The 18,207-nt window shown below is 35.5% G+C and overlaps 1 protein-coding gene across 1 annotated transcript in view; it reads right to left on the bottom strand.

Moving 5' to 3' along the window:
* LOC134258438 (uncharacterized) overlaps window positions 1–18,008 on the bottom strand; it is a 37,098-nt gene extending 19,090 nt beyond the window's left edge. Inside the window, exons 1-14 of the mRNA XM_062740988.1 lie at window positions 17,824–18,008; window positions 15,412–16,699; window positions 14,413–15,120; window positions 13,762–14,322; window positions 12,875–13,195; window positions 11,950–12,466; window positions 11,427–11,546; window positions 7,805–9,771; window positions 7,574–7,727; window positions 7,113–7,124; window positions 5,393–5,529; window positions 4,170–4,290; window positions 3,569–3,799; window positions 290–399 (exon numbers count right to left, since the gene is read on the bottom strand). Of these exons, the coding sequence (XP_062596972.1) occupies window positions 290–399; window positions 3,569–3,799; window positions 4,170–4,290; window positions 5,393–5,529; window positions 7,113–7,124; window positions 7,574–7,727; window positions 7,805–9,771; window positions 11,427–11,546; window positions 11,950–12,466; window positions 12,875–13,195; window positions 13,762–14,322; window positions 14,413–15,120; window positions 15,412–16,659 (6,207 nt within the window). The 5' untranslated portion in view covers window positions 16,660–16,699; window positions 17,824–18,008. The remainder of the gene's footprint in view (window positions 1–289; window positions 400–3,568; window positions 3,800–4,169; window positions 4,291–5,392; window positions 5,530–7,112; window positions 7,125–7,573; window positions 7,728–7,804; window positions 9,772–11,426; window positions 11,547–11,949; window positions 12,467–12,874; window positions 13,196–13,761; window positions 14,323–14,412; window positions 15,121–15,411; window positions 16,700–17,823) is intronic.
* Between the last annotated feature and the right edge of the window lie 199 nt (window positions 18,009–18,207).

The following is an 18,207-nucleotide window of genomic DNA, read 5'->3' on the forward strand; positions in this document are numbered from 1 at the left end:
CAAGGGTGCTGAGATGTCTATAATTGAATATCCCTAAAAATTAATTTTATTTGTAATTGCTTCGTTAGTGAACATTTAAAAATCTCTAAAATTACTTCTCGCTTAAAATAAATACCAATTTTTCCAGGACAAATCGCTAAATTTGCATCTCAATAAAATTTTCACCACATAAACAGTATTTTCCAGCCAGCCACTTTGCCGTCATACAAGAAGTTTAAAAATACTAATCAATATCAATATATCTATTACACATTTTATCTCTTGCATTTAAATGATTTGAGCTAATTACCTGTATATAAGATAGTTTATCCAACAGGTGTTTGAAGAGTGGGCGTCGTCGACTGAGTATAGTTAAACATAGGACAATAACTCCATTCTGATGTGAGGAAGGATCAGTTCCTAAAACAATGAAATAACAAAATAAAAACATCAATAAGAGGTTCAAGGGCCACAATGCTAGCTTACATCACTGAGTATGTTATAACTAATGAAGCCATTTATTATGACCCCAAACTAAGCCTTATTACAAAAGGCTACATTAAATGAAAAGATTTGAATCTTCATTTGCCTCAAACATAGGGTGGATGGGAGGACTTATGTCAAATTTTCTATTTTAGAAATATCTTTATCTCATATTTTTCTCTATTTTAAATAGACATTAGTTTTCTAATATGAATTAATATTTCTTTTTTACTTTTAATTATAGAAATTTAATTTATATACAGGTAAATCTAATACATGAATGTTCCCATTCTTTACCCACCTAAAAAATACTTCTCACTTGTAAAAAAAAAAAAATCACCAACACTTCATGAGAATGCAGCAGTAAATTTATTTTATAGACTGGTTTTGACCAGGGACTAGCATGTGAATTTATCTATTGAAGTAAACCATGTGGACGACGTTGCTATAAACAATATAAAATGGGACTGTTTTGTACATATGCGGACTTGCTTAACAATGGTGATTTATACAAGATATAAACACTTCGTGTTTCCTCTAAAGTTTTCTGAATTAAGATTTAGTAAATAAATTTAATAATTGTTTTTAGGATAAATAAATAGTCCATAAATTCTGTGGATTGTTATTCTTCTGTTTCATCATCCTTGTGGCAGTTCAGGCTGTTTCAGTAGACTGTGACGTCACAATGGAAATAATACAGGAGGTTTGTACATTTAAATAGAGTGCTTAAAGTTATACATGGGGACATTAGGTTATACTTCACGAATCTTCACGTATTGTCTAAACAAATTTCATCATAAAACTACACTGAACTTTTGAACATTCTATAGAAATTATTAATACTTGTTCTACAAAGTCTGTTAATTAATTCAATGTAATTTTACGAACAATTAGTTTCCTTCCCAAAGTAGGACTATTCAGAAATAGAATTTAATGAAACCAGACTTTTTTAAATGAAACCTACATTTTTTTTTACTTCAATAGATCAATTCACATGCTTGATCATTCTTATGACCAATTCCCTGGTCGAAACCAGTCAACAAAATTAATTGACTGCTGCATTCTCACGAAGCGTTGGTGATCTGTTTTTATACCTTTAAGTTTACACTTTAGTTAAAGACCCTATTGAATACCTTTCGATATCCACATATGGGAATCTTCCCCAATTTTAAACTCAAGATGTTGGTCTAAAATTTTTCTTTGTTTTGTAAAAACATAGGTAATCAGAGATTACAAAGCTCACCTCAACGAATGTTGTCTTTAAGTAAGGCAAAGTCACACAATTAACCAACAAAAAGTGTATATCCAAAAAAATGCAAAATTTATGCAATTTTGATTTGATACTTTGGAATAGACCTATATAAAAACATCGAACTAGTTCTTCATCATGAAAACGTAATTAAAATCCAGCATCTGAAGCAAGTTTGAGATTTCATTCCTTGATGCATCATTTGTGCAAGTTTGGTTCATATAAGCCTTATAATTTCTTGGTAATAGACCTGCACCCATAACTTTTACGAGGTCCATTATCTGGACAATAGTTCATAGCTCATAGTTACTTGGAAATGAAACCTGCACCAAAAACTTTAACCTGTTCAATCAACTGGAAAATGTAGGTCAGATTCAGCATCCAAAGCAAGGCTGGTTGAATGCATCCTAAGATGTATCATCCATGCAAGTTTAGTCATTATAGGGCTCATAGTGCCTTGGAAATGAAACCTGCAACAAAAACTTTAACCTGTTCAATCAACCGTAAAATGTAGGTCAGATTCAGCATCCGAAGCAAGTCTGGTAGTATGCATCCTAAGATGTACCATCCATGCAAGTCTGGTCATTATAGGGCTCATAGTACCTTGGAAATGAGACCTGCACCAAAAACTTTAACCTGTTCAATCAACCGGAAAATGTAGGTCAGATTCAGCATCCAAAGCAAATCTGGTAGTATGCATCCTTAGATGTACCATCCATGCAAGTTTGGTCATTATAGGGCTCATAGTATCTTTGAAATGAAACCTGCACCAAAAACTTTAACCTGTTCACTCATGCAGAAAATGTAGGTCAGATTCAGCATCTGAAGCAAGTCTAGTAGTATGCATCCTTAGATGTATCATCCATGCAAGTTTGGTCATTATAGTGTTCATAGTTACTTGGAAATGAGACCTGCATCGAAAACATAAACCTGTTCACTCATGAGGAAAATGTAGGTCATATTCAGCATCCAAAGCAAGCCTGGTAGTATGCATCCTTAGATGTACCATCCATGCAAGTTTGGTCATAATAGGGCTTATAGTTACTCGGAAATGAGACCTAAACCAAAAACTGCACCAAAAATATTAACCTTCTCCAAAAACATTAACCTGGTCATTCCTTCGCTAAAATTGCAGCATCTGAAACTTTGACTGGTACAATGAAACACACTAGAAACATCTTCCATGCATGTCTAATCAATATAGGACATAGAAGTACTTAAAAAGAAAACTGCTCCCAAAAACTTAACCTTAACCAGGGACGCCGACGCCGAAGGTATTACATAATCTCCCCCAACTTCGTTGAGGTGAGCTAAAAATATATTGAAACAAGATGTGTTTGTGAAACACTATGCGCCCAGCGGCAACAAAGTTCGGAAAAAGCTATTTTAGCATTAAGGTCACAGTCAAGGTCACAAGGTCATTGACCTTGGTGTCATTTGGAAGAACCTGATTAGTGGAGTTTGCATTCCAAATATGAAGTCTCTATCTTTCATGGTTCAAAAGTTATGGCGAAGGTTAAAGTTTGCTGAAAAAAAGCTATTTTTAGCATATAGGCCACAGTCAAGGTCACAAGGTCATTGACCTTGGTGTCATTTGAAAAAGCTTAATTAGTGGAGTATGCATACCAAATATGAAGTCTCTATCTTTCATGGTTCAAAAGTTATGGTGAAGGTTAAAGTTCGGGACAAACAAACAAACAGACAGACAGACAGGACAAAAACAATATACGCCCTGGATCTATCGATCCGGGCGCATAAAAATCCTGTCCCATTTTTGAAATAGTTCTATATCCAACTACAAAACATTGGGTATCTATTTATCTGTTAAATGAACAGAAGCAATTTAGGAGTACTAACCTAAAACTTTAAATGTATTAAGGGTCTGTTTTACTTTCTCTGGATGGGTATGAGGCTGGATTTTTTCTATGTATCCAATCTGGTCCCAATAATTCGGTTGGTAAAACCTTTCATCCATTTTCCTTTCCTTACTTTTCAGGTAATGGCCATAGTCTTTTATGACGACAAGGAATTTTTCACCCAGCTGATCATTTTTCTTCATTGTTTCATACACATGTTTTGTAACTATACCTGGAAAGCAATTGATCTAGTCTACAAAACCTGTACTCGAGTTTTCAATACATTTATTACAAATGAATATAAAGCTTGAAATATAAAATAGATTATTCACATTTTACCTATAGTGTATATTTATTTCACACATATAAATGTCGGATTACAGTATCTTATTGCTTCAATCTCTTTATTTTAGTGTTTGTTACATAAATTATTCTTAGTAGAACAGTACAAGATTGTTGCTACATGTACTAGGTGACTGATAATGTTATCCTGACATTGTCTTATTGAACCGAAGTTTGACAAAAAGCATCTGATGTGACCTTGAACTTGTATGACTGACTAGGAGGATGTCATTGGCTGATGATGGATACGGAATACTTACTATACCATGTGTATCTTTCAAATGCATCACTGCTTGTATCACTCTTCTCCACAGATGAATAAACAGCTGCAATTTGTGGACAAGGATTCAGGTTCTTCCATGTCCTCCAGCTCTGATAGGACTGAAACACATTGTAGGATTACAAGTCAGATAAGACTGAAACACATGGTAGGATTACAAGTCAGACAGGACTGAAACACATGGTAGGATTACAAGTCAGGAATGACTCAAACACATGGTAGGATTACAAGTCAGGAATGACTCAAACACATGGTAGGATTACAAGTCAGGAATGACTCAAACACATGGTAGGATTACAAGTCAGATAGGACTAAAACACATGGTAGGATTACAAGTCAGATAGGACTAAAACACATGGTAGGATTACAAGTCAAATAAGACTAAAACACATGGTAGGATTACAAGTCAGATAGGACTAAAACACATGGTAGGATTACAAGTCAAATAGGACTCAAACACATGTAGGATTACAAGTCAGATAGGACTGAAACACATGGTAGGATTACAAATCTGGTAGGACTAAAACATGGTTGGATTACAAGTCAGATAGGACTTAACACATGGTAGGATGATAAGTCAGATAGGATGAAATAAAACACATGGTAGGATTACAAGTAAGTTTAGGACTAAAACTCAGGGTAGGATTATTTCAACAATAAATTATATCTCTAAATTTGATCCAAAGGGGAAAAAACTTTGAGTGACATACACAATGTATAGCCAAAAATTGTTTAAATTTGTATTGACAATTTTGACATCCCTAATAATAATGGTGACAACCCAGATCTTTTCTCATCTATGATGACTACATGTATAGTCTGACAGATTCTTTGGAAATTCATACCATTCATACAAATATAGAAAATTATATTTAGTTGACATATTTACCAGAAAAATTATTTATAATTTAATTTTTTTTTTTGGTAAATATGTAAACTTTATAAATAATTTCTAATAATTAATTTGCTTCTAGCAGTGAATCCTGTCATATAAAAACATATCCTACCTGTTCCTACATCTCCTTCAGTGAATCCTGACATATAAACATATCCTACCTGTTCCTACATCTCCTTCAGTGAATCCTTACATATAAACATATCCTACCTGTTCCTACATCTACTTCAGTGAATCCTTACATATAAACATATCCTACCTGTTCCTACATCTCCTTCAGTGAATCCTTACATATAAACATATCCTACCTGCTCCCATGCCTCCTGCAGCAGATGAGGTATAAATATGTCCACATAATCCTTGTAGTTGTCAAACTTCTCTGGAATTTGAAACACTTCGCCTGACACAGGTGGGGGCTCATAACAATTTCTACGAGCCTTGTCTTCTGAAAAACCAACATTAACTATCCTACAAAAACATACAATTATAATGATGCATCTTCCAAAAATGTTTATCCTACAAGGTACTTAAGAGCACCTATTTATAATGTTAATAGAAATGAAGATAATATATAAATAAACTTTGCTCATTTTTATTTTATACTCAGGCCATCTTTAAAATAATGTTTGATTGCTGTTTCCCGACTCATGGTTAAATCATTGGGTCAGTAGGTGGTAGGGAGGGGGAAACCCAACATTTTTTTTAAAAAATGGTCTCTCTCTTCTCTTTCTTCAAAAATATAAATAAACCCAACATCCATGGAAAAATCCATGCAGTGACCAATTAAAGCCCTGTGAAGCACATACCAATGACAAAAAGAAGCTCAAGGCCTAGAATAGCTGATAAATTTTACAACTTCATCACTTCTACCTTTTTGTCCGATTCTAAGAGTAGTTCACCATGACCTACTTTTTGATTAATAAACTGACAACACAAGTTGCATCAACTGACAAAGATGGATGAATACAAGCATTGTATCATGTTGAATTACCTGAAATACTTATATATAGCCCTATTCCAAAAACAGTAATTGTGACATTCTTTCTGGCTCACACAATCAGTCAATTTAAGTTCAATGATTCTAAGCACCCTAGTCCTAAATTATGAGATAAAAAGTGAAATTCCTTTTTAAAACAGTCGTAGTGACCTACTTTTGTTTGAAACATCCAAAGGATTCAAGATGCATCGTCTGACAAGATTTGATAATCCAAGTCCTTTTAGTAAAAATATCAAAATTTTAACAAAACATCATTTAGGGTCAATTCTGAAGTGAACCCTTCAAACCCTTTGCCCCAAGGCACTGAATTAAACAAGTTTTCATTTACAACATACCCTCACCCTTTAAGCATAAGTTTAATGATATTCTTTCAGAGGTTCTCTTAGGAACCACTACTTTTGATTTTATTTCTATCACTGTCTTCCCTTACTTAAGGATTGCAGCCCTGATTTTAATATAACTAAAATAAATTATTTCCCCTTGAAAGCATTTTCCAAATATCTTTAAATCTATAAATGTAAACAGTGCTCTTGAAATGTCCACATGCTTTTGGGGAACCTTTGATGTAAATGCATGAAGATGTTTCAGAGAGGCAAGCTAGCTAATATATTAACAAAAGTCATGCAATTTTGAATCATAAAATGTAAGTCAGAAAAAGCATCTGAAGCATGTATTACAGTAATCATCCACAGAAACATCATAATATAAGGCCAGATAACACTCCTATCATTACCATACAGATGGAGTAGATATCAATGATGACCTAAACCAGACACACTTAAGCTTCAAATGTATCAGTATCTAAAGCAGGCCTTAAAATCATCATTCATTAATTGCAACATTTTTAATTAAGTTCTGATACCACCTGAGATGAAGATGGGAAGACAGTGATTTTATAACGATAATAACCCCCACCAACAACATCACTGCCGGTCATGCAAAAATATTTCTGAACAAAATTTGAGGCACAAGGAAGTGTGATAAGTGCAGAATGTCTGGTGAATGATTAGAATAGAGAAAATAAGTTTTACCTCGAGCTTTAGCTGAAATAAATATTTTAACTTCTCTGTACCAATAAGTCAAAAATATGCAGACAATTGCTAGTACTATTGATTCCTTAACTTAGATGCTGATCTTTAATAATCTTGAAATAATTTGATAAAAAGTATGAAAATGTGAATCCATAACCAGACTGTAAAACTGTTATCCTTGTAAAATTAGGCAACACTAACTTATATTTAGGAATCTACAGTATAATTCACGTTAAAAACTGGTCATAGTAACAACCAGTGACTTGCTTTTAAAACAAAATGCCTATGGGGTCATATTTGCCAAAGTCTGTTTAAAAACTGTTTTATTAAAACACCAACACAGAGAAACCGAAAGATATTAGTTTGTACTATTGTACTTTTATACACAGTATTCTCTTTAAGTACTTGCCTGTTAACTAGTATGTACTATTGTACTTTTATACACACTACTCTCTACATACCTGCTTCTGCAAACCAGGATGGATTCCACTTTAGAAGGTGTTTGAAGAACTGAGAGCAGTGGTCACTTTCTGTCCCAGCTGACCTCCCATTGACCTTGACCTGTCTGTTCTGAGTTGACCCACAAGCTGAGTCCATGCTGGATACTGCCTGAAACTACAGGATACCAACCAAAATATACACATCTTAATGTTAGTTTAGCAGTCTTACATACCATATAAGCACTCACTTACTTTTCTAGGAATACTTTGCTGGAAATTACGAGGTCCTTTCTCCACTGTCCTGCTCTCGGTGGGTGTAAGATGTTGACTATGTACTGGTTGATGTCCACTACTTTGCCCTGGCTGAATTCCTCCCTTATTCTTCTGGATGAGGGAGTTGACATACTTTTGAGTGCGCAATGCAGCACGGTCTGGTGCAAGTCTGAATTTGACACACTGCCCTCGTCTGGCACGTTCATCATTTTTGTCAGCAAAAAATGTACGAAATTCTTTGTTGAGGATGGATTTAATGCCAGAGACATCCTTCACAAAATTTTGCTTCTTCGATGTTTCCATCTCTACCTCTTCACCAACATCATCAAGATCATCATCATCAATGATAATAACATTGGATCCACTGGATCCATCTTCTTCCATTTCCTGTGAGGAGATGAGTTTTTCAAAAGCAGCTGCCATTGCTAGTTTTCCCGGCTTTACATCCTCCTCCTCCTCCTGTACCTCTTCATTCTGCTGTAGACACCCAGTGCCCCCTATCTGCTGTAAACACCCAGCACTGCCTATCATTCCCACAGCACGGGTGCCTCCTATCATTCCCGTGGCAGGAGAACCACTTGGTGATGTCAGAACATCAGACCCAACTTTTGTTCTGGATGCCCTGTCATCACGGTATTCAGCAGTAGTAGGCCGTAACTTGAAAACTTCTGACATTTTCTTCTCTTCCAAATACTTATTTTCTTCATTGAATTCAGAGTTTAAATTTTTTAATTGTTCATGTCTATTATATCCACTAGAATCTTTTGGGATATCCATGGACTCTAATAAAGAAGGGTTCCTAGAACTGCTACTAGAAGAATTTTCTTTCCCATTTCCCCCCAGACTCCTGTGGTTTTGTGTTTTTCTTCCATAACTATCCTTTTTCTTTGCATCTGATGAAGAATGTTCTTTTGAACTGAATCTTTTTGTATCCTTTTCCTCTGATTTCCCATTTTTGTCCTTTAAATGTGATCTCTCTGAACTATGTTTAGATCTTGATATACTAGAGCTATGTCTATCATCCTGGTCTTTTTTACTAGATTTTAAACTATCCGAAACTTTTGAATGAGCCAATGAAGTACTGTTTTTGGAGATATGATTTTCTGATGCATGCTGGGAACTAGAGGAACTATGTCGTTCTCTTGAGCTGGATCTTCTTGAAGTATCCCGGTCTTTTGAACTATTTTTTCTACAACCACTATCCCGATCTTTTGAATTTGATTTTCCAGAGCTTTCTGAATTTAATTTTTTATAACTTTTCTCATCTTTCAAGTGAGATCTCCCTGAACCATCCTTTGACTTGGAAACGTCCTTATCTCTTGAACTATCCCTGTCTTTTGAGCTCGATTTTCCTGAATCATCCTTGCTTTTTGAACTGGATGATCTTGTTGAACTATCCATATTTTTGGAACTGGATTTCCCTGCACTATCCCTTGGTTTTGAATGAGATGTTCCCAATTCTTTCTCTTTTGAACTAGATTCTCCTGATCTTTCAGTGTTATTTGAATGAGACTTCTCCTTTGATTTACTACTGTCCTTTGAACTTTGGAACCCTGACCTGTCCTTATCTTTTGTATAATTCTTATTCTTATCTTTATTACTAGGTCTTGAGGTGCTAACTTTGTCTCTTGAATGAGATTTTGATGAGCTATCCTTGGCACTCTTGTCTTTTAAATAAGATTTTTCAAACTTGCTCTTGCTGGACTTTAAATCTTCCTTATTTGAGATCAAAACTGATCTACTTTTATCTTTCACACTAGAACTCTGTTCACATTCCCCATGACTTAACCTGGACATATGAAGGGTGTTTTTTGTTAATGATTCACTTAATTTATTGTGTCCTGAATGGGATTTCTGAGAATTATCTATTAAGGTGTCTTGTCTTTGATTCTCGTTGTGTGTCTGAAGATCACCAATTCTGTCAGCGTAACTGGATGAACTCTCACCTAAAACAAACAAGAGGCCCATGGGCCACATCGCTCACCTGAGAATCTTTGACCATTCTGTTTTTTACCAGATTTCCCCCTTGTAATACATATTGTGACCCCGCCCTACCCCCGGGTGTCATGATTTGAACAATTTACAATCTACACTACCCCAGGGTGTTTCCACATAAGTTTCAGCTTTTCTGGACCAGTGGTTCATGAGAAGAAGATTTTCAAAGATTTTTCCTATATATTTCTATGTAAAACATTGATTCCCCATTGTGGCCCCGCCCTACCCCCGGGGGTTATGATTTGAACAATTTAGAATCTACACTACCCTAGGATGCTTCCACATAAGTTTCAGCTTTTCTTGCCCAGTGGTTCTTGAGAAGAAGATTTTTAAAGATTTTACCTATATATTTCTATGTAAAACTTTGATTCCCCATTGTGACCCCGCCCTACCCCAGGGGGTCATGATTTGAACAATTTAGAATCTACACTACCCCAGGGTGCTTCCATATAAGTTTCAGCTTTTCTGGCCCAGTGGTTCATGAGAAGAAGATTTTTAAAGATTTTCCCTATATATTTCTATGTAAAACTTTGATTCCCCATTGTGATCCCGCCCTACCCCCGGGGGTCATGATTTGAACAATTTCCAATCTACGCTACCCCAGGGTGCTTCTATATAAGTTTCAGCTTTTCTTGTCCAGTGATTCTTGAGAAGAAGATTTTTAAAGATTTTTCCTATATATTTCTATGTTAAACTTTGATTCCCCATTGTGGCCCCGCCCAACCCCCGGGGGTCATGATTTGAACAATTTAGAATCTACACTACCCCAGGATGCTTCCATATAAGTTTCAGCTTTATTGGCCCAGTGGTTCTTGAGAAGAAGATTTTTTAATGACCCCACCCTATTTTTGTCTTTTCTTGATTATCTCCCCTTGTGAGGGGACTTGGCCCTACATTTTAAGAATTTAAATTCCCCTTCACCCAAGGATGCTTTGTACCAAGTTTGGTCAAAACTGGCCCAGTGGTTCTTGAGAAGAAGTCGAAAATGTGAAAAGTTTACAGATGGACAGACAGCTAGACAGACAGACGGACAGCTAGACGGACGGACGACGGACAAAATGTGATCAGAAGAGCTCACTTGAGCCTTCGGCTCAGGTGAGCTAAAAAATATCTATATTTATTGACGTTCTTTTTTTCTTAGAAAAGTAAATGGTGAGGATTCATAAAATTCATACATTTAATAAGGAAATTATTTCCTGCATTTATACATGATGTACATATGAACAAAGGGCTGGGAATGACACACTGAACAACACTCAACATGCTTGAGGTAGTTCTAGTTAACACCAGTTTCAATATTTCATTATTTCCAGAGAAGTTTGACCTTTTACCTCACAATCAATAGTAGTTACCAACTTCTAAATGAGTACAAGAACACCAAGTTGATGTCTTTCAAGTACATTATGCGGAGAACACTTGGGTCTCCCAACTGACAAGTGCAACAAATATGACTTGTTATGTCCAAAAAAAATGTCCCCCCCCCTTATTTCTATCCTAAAGGTAGTATACTTTTTAATGCTTTTTTTTTGCTATGTGTAATTAGTAAATTACTGCTAGTAAAGAATTTTGAAGCTAAAATCTTGTAATTACAAATAAGCAAACATACCTTGGTTTGCAGATGAGGAATCAGAATGTCTGTTTTCTGTTGTTAGTAAGGGTAGCCCTTTTCTCCTCACTTCCTCTAGTTCTGGCATTTCCACATCCTCAGTAAAATTTGAACTGGTGTCTGTCAACAAATATTTAAGCCAGAATATAACAAAAAAGTAAAGATTTATTAAGAAACCATTCCCTCAAAAAATTATATTTAAAAAAAAAACAGAAATGATTTCTTGCTCAAACTAAAATATAGCTGCCAGTGTAAAATTGCTTATCGTGAGGCATAACATAAAACAAGTGATTAGTTCTAATGCTAGTTATTCTGACTAAACTTTCAAAAAGAGTATACTTTCCAATTCATAATAAAGTAAATGCTGGTTTTAGCTTCAGAAACATAAACATACTGTAAGCACTTTATGGCTAGCTGTCAGATTCAAATGTTTGAATTGTTTTAATAGACATTACAGTCAGTATATGTATAAATAAAAGTATTTTATTTTTTTTTTAAAATGTCTCACATAAAAAGAACTCACCTATACTGGCTTTTTTGACTGGTTCTGGTAAATATGGTTTGATCCAGTTCCGAGCAATCATTTCTGCTTTAGCTTTAATTATGGCATCCATGTTCACTGTTGATCTCACTTCCTCTTTCCTTTTCTTTGTGTGAGCTCCCCCACTGCTTGTCCGTCGTCTTTTTCTATAATCTATCTTTCCTTTGCTCTTTGACAGCCATCCTGATGCTTCGTTTCTATCCGTATCAACATTACTTCCAGAAGGAGCAGTATTTGTAAGTGAGGTCTTTGTACTGCTGGAACCCATCACCCTTCTACCTGAGTCTCCTAAATCTAGCTGTTTCTTTGAGTAAAAACTCTTAGCTTTGAACTGCTCTCGCTTTTCCTTTGTGGACTTTTCCCTCTGAGGTGATATGGGGATGACTGGCCTCTGATTGGAGGATGCAACCCTCTTTAACATTGGGGGATTATATGTAGAATGGCCTGGGTCTTGTCGACTGTTCTTCTTTGCAAACATTTCCACATCATCTAATTTTGCCTGAAAATTAAAATTAAAAAAAAGACATTTAAAATATCAATTAATTGCTTATTCAAGTTGTTTCAGAGAAAAAAAAATATGTTGGGGAGAACCAGTAGTTTGTAAATCCTACCATTAGAATAATCTCAGAATCCCACTATGGAGAGAGTTAAACTTCTAATAAACAATAATACATGTATATTTCCAATAAATCCAACAACCTTTCAAAACATCCAAATGATTCATAAATTCCCCTATTTTAAATACATGTATTATACATAAAGAAAAAAAAGTGGTTTGAACTTCCAACTAATTTCAAAATAACCATGATGTCAATATTTCAGAAGATGATGTTAGAGAAAGCAAGATTCAACTGTATATTCTTAAATAAACTTATGAAATAATAAAGCTTTGTATTTCTCCTCCTACCTGTAAACTTAGAAACTCCAATTCCTTTGATCCATCAGCTTCTTTTGTCTGCTGTTCCTCCAACGGGACAGGAGTGTTCACCCAGTTGTTACTACCGTCTTCACCTGCTAATTCTACGTCATCTGAAGACGTCTCCAGTGACTTACATTGTTGTTTTAAGGTTCCTGTTGATGAAGCTGAGCTTGTGTTTGCCAATTGAACCCTGCTTAGCGTATCCGAAGCTTTACTTTTATATGGGATATCATTCAGAAAATCCACTTGAGTGTCACCTTCGTAGAGTTCCATATCACTCCAAGACTCGCTGGACTTCGGTTCCTCATCCTGAAATAAAGACAGCTGATTCTATCATGCTTGGCTTTAGAAATGTAATTTTGAAAACTGAATAACTGATATGTTCCAGATCAGAAAACTATTTTTTTTTTTAAATAAACATTTATAAAAACAAAATTTGATTCCGTTTAACTTCTTTATTTGCCTTTTGAGAACTATTTCAACTAAACATAAATTTTATAAATGGGTTCCATTTATTTTTCTATTGAATTTTACGTATAGTATTAAAGTTCGCAAAGATCACATCCCTCAACACAACCAACGTGGGTTGTAGTCATATTATACAAAAAAATAAAATGTGTTAGTAAATAGTAATATCCTTATCGATAATTAAATGTTTCATATTAAAAGCTCAGATATAGATTCAACAAAGGGATATAAAACATATTTGACAATTTATAAGTGAAATTCTGCAAATTCATGAGATAAAATGAATTCTACCAGAATTCTGTTCTATAAAAGAGGAATTGCTGAATGTTTTATGCCAAGTGTAATTTCTCGAGAACCCTCCTATAATTCATTTATTTCTCCTTTGTGATAAAAAATAAAATGCCTACCTGTTTGACACTTGAGTGATCTGTAACTTGTGTTTCCATTTGGTACAAGTCAAAAACATTCCTTGCCTTCCCTCTCTGTTCATCTTCTTTATCTGAGTTCCCCCTCATCGTGGACCCCTCCCCCACACTCTGTGAGTGGTCCTGAACACATTTATCCCCTCCATCATCTACCTGAGTTGCCAATTCGTACACATTATCTAAATTCTCAGTCTCATGAATTCTAATATTAACTTTTTTACTCTGTTTGTATGGGTCACTGGGATGTAGGTCTGATTTTGTTAAGGGTGTGTTTTCCTTACTGGAAGTTTGTGCCTCTTCTTCATCTAGAGATTCCAAATCAGTCAGCAAAATAATATCATCTGATTCAGACACACTCTCAGAGTCCCAACTGTAACTCGAGATGTGTTTATGATCAGAAGTGTCTATCTGAGTTTGTATGTCATAAGGATCAGAACTAATCTTCTCATCCGCTAGGTCATCAACTGATGGAGCTCGATCCCCTCCCTGCCTAACCTGCTGATCTGTTCCGTCAGAGTCTGGTGAATGATGTAAGATATCCACCTGAGTTGCTCCGGAGTATGGACTATCCCCACCGTGCCTAACCTGCTGATCTGTTCTGTCAGAGTCTGGTGAATGATGTAAGATATCCACCTGAGTTGCTCCGGAGTATGGATCCTGAGAACTACTCACATCCCAGCCATTATCCACCTGAGTACTGCAGACATAGGGGTCTTTGTCCTCCTGTTGAATCTTGAAATGACTTTTCTTCTTCACAACCTGATTTAAATTTCTATTCCCTGTCTGAACATCCATCTGTGTTGCACATGAGTATGGGTCCATCTCTTTATGCCCTGCTTCCATCCATTCAGAAGGCTCATCATTAATTGAAGACCTGGAATCAACTTGAGTAGAATTTGAATAGAAATCCTTCGGTTTACTGGTTTGTCTGTTCCTACTGATATTCTTTCTGTTTTGGTCCACTTGTGTGGCACTGTTATAAATATCATTGTCTTCGGAGTCACTAGAACACACCAGGTGGTTGTCAGTCTGAGTTTCACCCAAGTACGGATCTTCTCTGTCACACTGAGTAGCTCTCATGTATGGATCTTTTTTATCACTTTGAGTAGCACTCATGTATGGATCTTTTCTGTCACTTTGAGTGGCACTCATATATGGATCTTTTCTGTCACTTTGAGTGGCACTTGTGTATGGATCTTTTCTGTCACTTTGAGTGGCACTTGTATATGCGTTCTTTCTGTCACTTTGAGTTGAATTCCTGTACAAATCTGCATCAAGCTGGGTGGCTACTTGGTAAGCAGAATCCAAAGTTTTCTCTGAATCATTTCCACTGTCAACTCTCTGTAACAAAGAACATAATTTTTAAAAATTTGAGATTTTTTTTCAGAATAACATATACATTTCTCACCTAGGAAAAAGGGTACAAGGTCTATTCATAATAAATACATGTGGTAGCCATTAGCTTACTCATCAAAAATACAAGATTCAAATTCTATAATACCGGTATTTCATATTTCTAAACTTCATAACATTGGATCCTTTTTATACCTTTCAGTCAACACATCGATTTGAATTTATATGCCCTATGCTAAAAAAAAATGAATGAGTAAATAACAAATGCAAATGTTCCACCTGATTTATGTCATCATCAGAATCATCCAGACAGAGGATTTCCCGCCAGCTTTCTTCATTACTGTCCTCCACTTCACTGTCGACATCAGAGTCATCCAGCTTCAGCTTAACTTCCTGCTGGAAGAGACACTGAGACAGTTCCTCCTCCTCTGAATCCTCTATGTAGATGCAGTCATCCATCTGTGTGTAGAGTACTTCCTCAGTTTTATCAGAAGGATCCTCCTCTTGAAATATTTCAGGTGATTGCTCTCTCTCTGTATCTGACCCAGGCGACTGTTGAACTGGTGGAGGTGAAAGGTCAGGGAGGTCATCATCAAATGGCTGAGTTTCATCATCACTTTCTTCAGTTTTAATATTGATTTGAGACTCGTTTTTAATTTTCATACCTGCTTTCAAGGCTGGATTTCCATGCTCAAACAATACACTGTCTACAGCTTGTTCCTTGACTTGTCTTTGAGAATAAGATGTGGAGTTGGAAGAGGAATTTTTTTTCTGATTCCCAGTATTCTGAGGCTCTGGGTTTTTAGTGATAGAAGCAGCGATTTTCCCAGGCTTCAATTGGAGAATGGGAGTGTCATCGTCTGAACTGCTCATTTCCTGATCTGACCAGAATTCCTTGTCTTCAATATCCTGAGTACTGAACTTCCTGTGATTCATCGTGAGGTGAGAACTAACGGCAGAATCAGAGTTTTTATGTCTGCAGTGAGGTTTAACAAGAGAAGGTAAATTCTCCTCTTCTGTGTCCACTTCTCCATCACTGCTGCTGAATCGGATTGAAGGAATTCTAACATTACTAGGCTCCCCAGCCTCATTGTCATCGTCAGATAATAAGACTGTCTGCCCAGAATCATTTTCTGTGAACTGAGTGCCATTTTTACTTCTTAGCACTTGTGAAAATATAGGTTCACTCTCAAATCCATGTATTCCGATGTTAATCTTGGTTGAAGACAGAGCTTTTGTCTTCCCTGGTGTTCCCTGAATTGATTTCCTATGTTGGTCCCCTGCAGTTTTGTTCCTTTCCAATGATTTTATACCATCATGACATTTTTTCTTTAACCTTTTCTTTTTTCTTCTCCTTCCATCATTAATTTGATCCTCATTGGAATCATCACTTGAAAAATGTTCTCTCTTTATGCTCTCACTGTTTCCCCAGGATCCTCTTGCTCTGCTGCTCCAATTTTCTTCCCCTTCATCAATCTCTAGCACTGTGCAGGAAGAACTGTTGCTGGAATTTTCATCTGTATCCATTTTCCTCACACATTGTTTTGTTGTAGATATTTCTTTATTCCTAATATTAAAACAAAAATAAAACTCGAATTAAATATTTCTTCTAGAGATGAATTAAGTATACCAGTAAATGAGATTCTATTCATATTGTTGATAACGAAATGGAATACCGTATAATCCCTTTTAACCGCCTCTGCCCCTATAACCGCCCCTCTAGGCTTTTTTTTCAATTGTCAGGGAATAAGGACCCCCATATACAGTGATTAAAATCATCTAGAATCGTATCAAAATCTGCCAAAATTTGAAGGAAGTGAAAATGAAACTTGTCTATTATCCAATTTCTCGATGGAAAATGAATTATTTTAGAGGAATTTGGGTGGACTATCTTCACTTAATTAAAGTAAGACATTATTTTAGTGGTTCTTTGAACTTTTTTTCCAAAAGATTTGAAGTTAAAATATGATAATAAAAATTATAGAGAGAATACAAAAATTAACGCCCCATTTTTGCAATTTTCTAAGCACCCGGGCGGTTAACAGGGATTATATGGTATTATTTCTATGCAGGATGAAATCACTCAAAGCAGATTTAATTCAATATATTCAATGTGAGTTTTATTTACTGTAAATTCCGAAATATATGCCACAAATTCATTACTGAGTGATTTTGCATGAGGCACCACTCATGAAACAAAATTAAACACTTTTATTTTCATAGTTTTGAAATCCATGCAAAATCTTTTGATCAACCGTCTACTCGGGAATTATTGTTTTTGCGATTTGACAAAATGATCCATTTCATAAGTACTCGTGAAAAATAAGGAATCTACAGTTACTGTATGTCACATCTTGCAATAGATTAATGTAAGAATATTTGAGTTCAAATTCATTTGAAAAATGACAGAAATTAGACCCTATGGTATGAAAAGGAGTTTTGTCTTTAGAATGATTATCTGTCCATGTGATCATGTAAACTTCCGTTTCTTCCAGATAGATTTGGGTACGATTGAACGTGACAGAAGAATCTGTTGCTGTTTTTGATAGCTATTACCCATGCTTAAGATTACCTGCTCAAATATATTAAGTATATTTGAGAAAAAAAATTATTTTTGTTGAAGGTTTATTTTAATCCACAGGTCTTTGTACTAAAATAATGCCCGTTTTACTTTTAGGCGTTTATATTTACCAGTTTGCAGCAACCGCTTAATCTGTATCATATTCGGTACTGACCAATCACATCATCGACAGCATCATCGACCTTTCTACTTGGTTGTTGATATATCTTATCGTGTTCAGTTGATTATCATATCTAGGAAAGATAAGTCCCATAAAGAAAACTCAAAAGACTTCAATTCGTGTTACTGTACTTGGAAAACATTGATACTGATAGTAGCTATTTTCACTTTCGATTCTCAAATTAATTTGAGCACAAAATATACCCTGTCACAAGATATCTAGTTCAGATGTCTTTTTATAAATCTATTACAAAATAACCATAGCATCATTTTGCAGAAAAGAGCACAGGCCCCTATTTTTTAGTAAAAACATTTCTCGCGGTTTCATCTGCAAA

Source organism: Saccostrea cucullata, unplaced genomic scaffold, assembly GCF_032062105.1.
Source record: "Saccostrea cucullata isolate Sc308-1 unplaced genomic scaffold, CSIRO_AGI_Scuc_v1 ctg4, whole genome shotgun sequence".
NCBI classification, from domain to species: domain Eukaryota; kingdom Metazoa; phylum Mollusca; class Bivalvia; order Ostreida; family Ostreidae; genus Saccostrea; species Saccostrea cuccullata.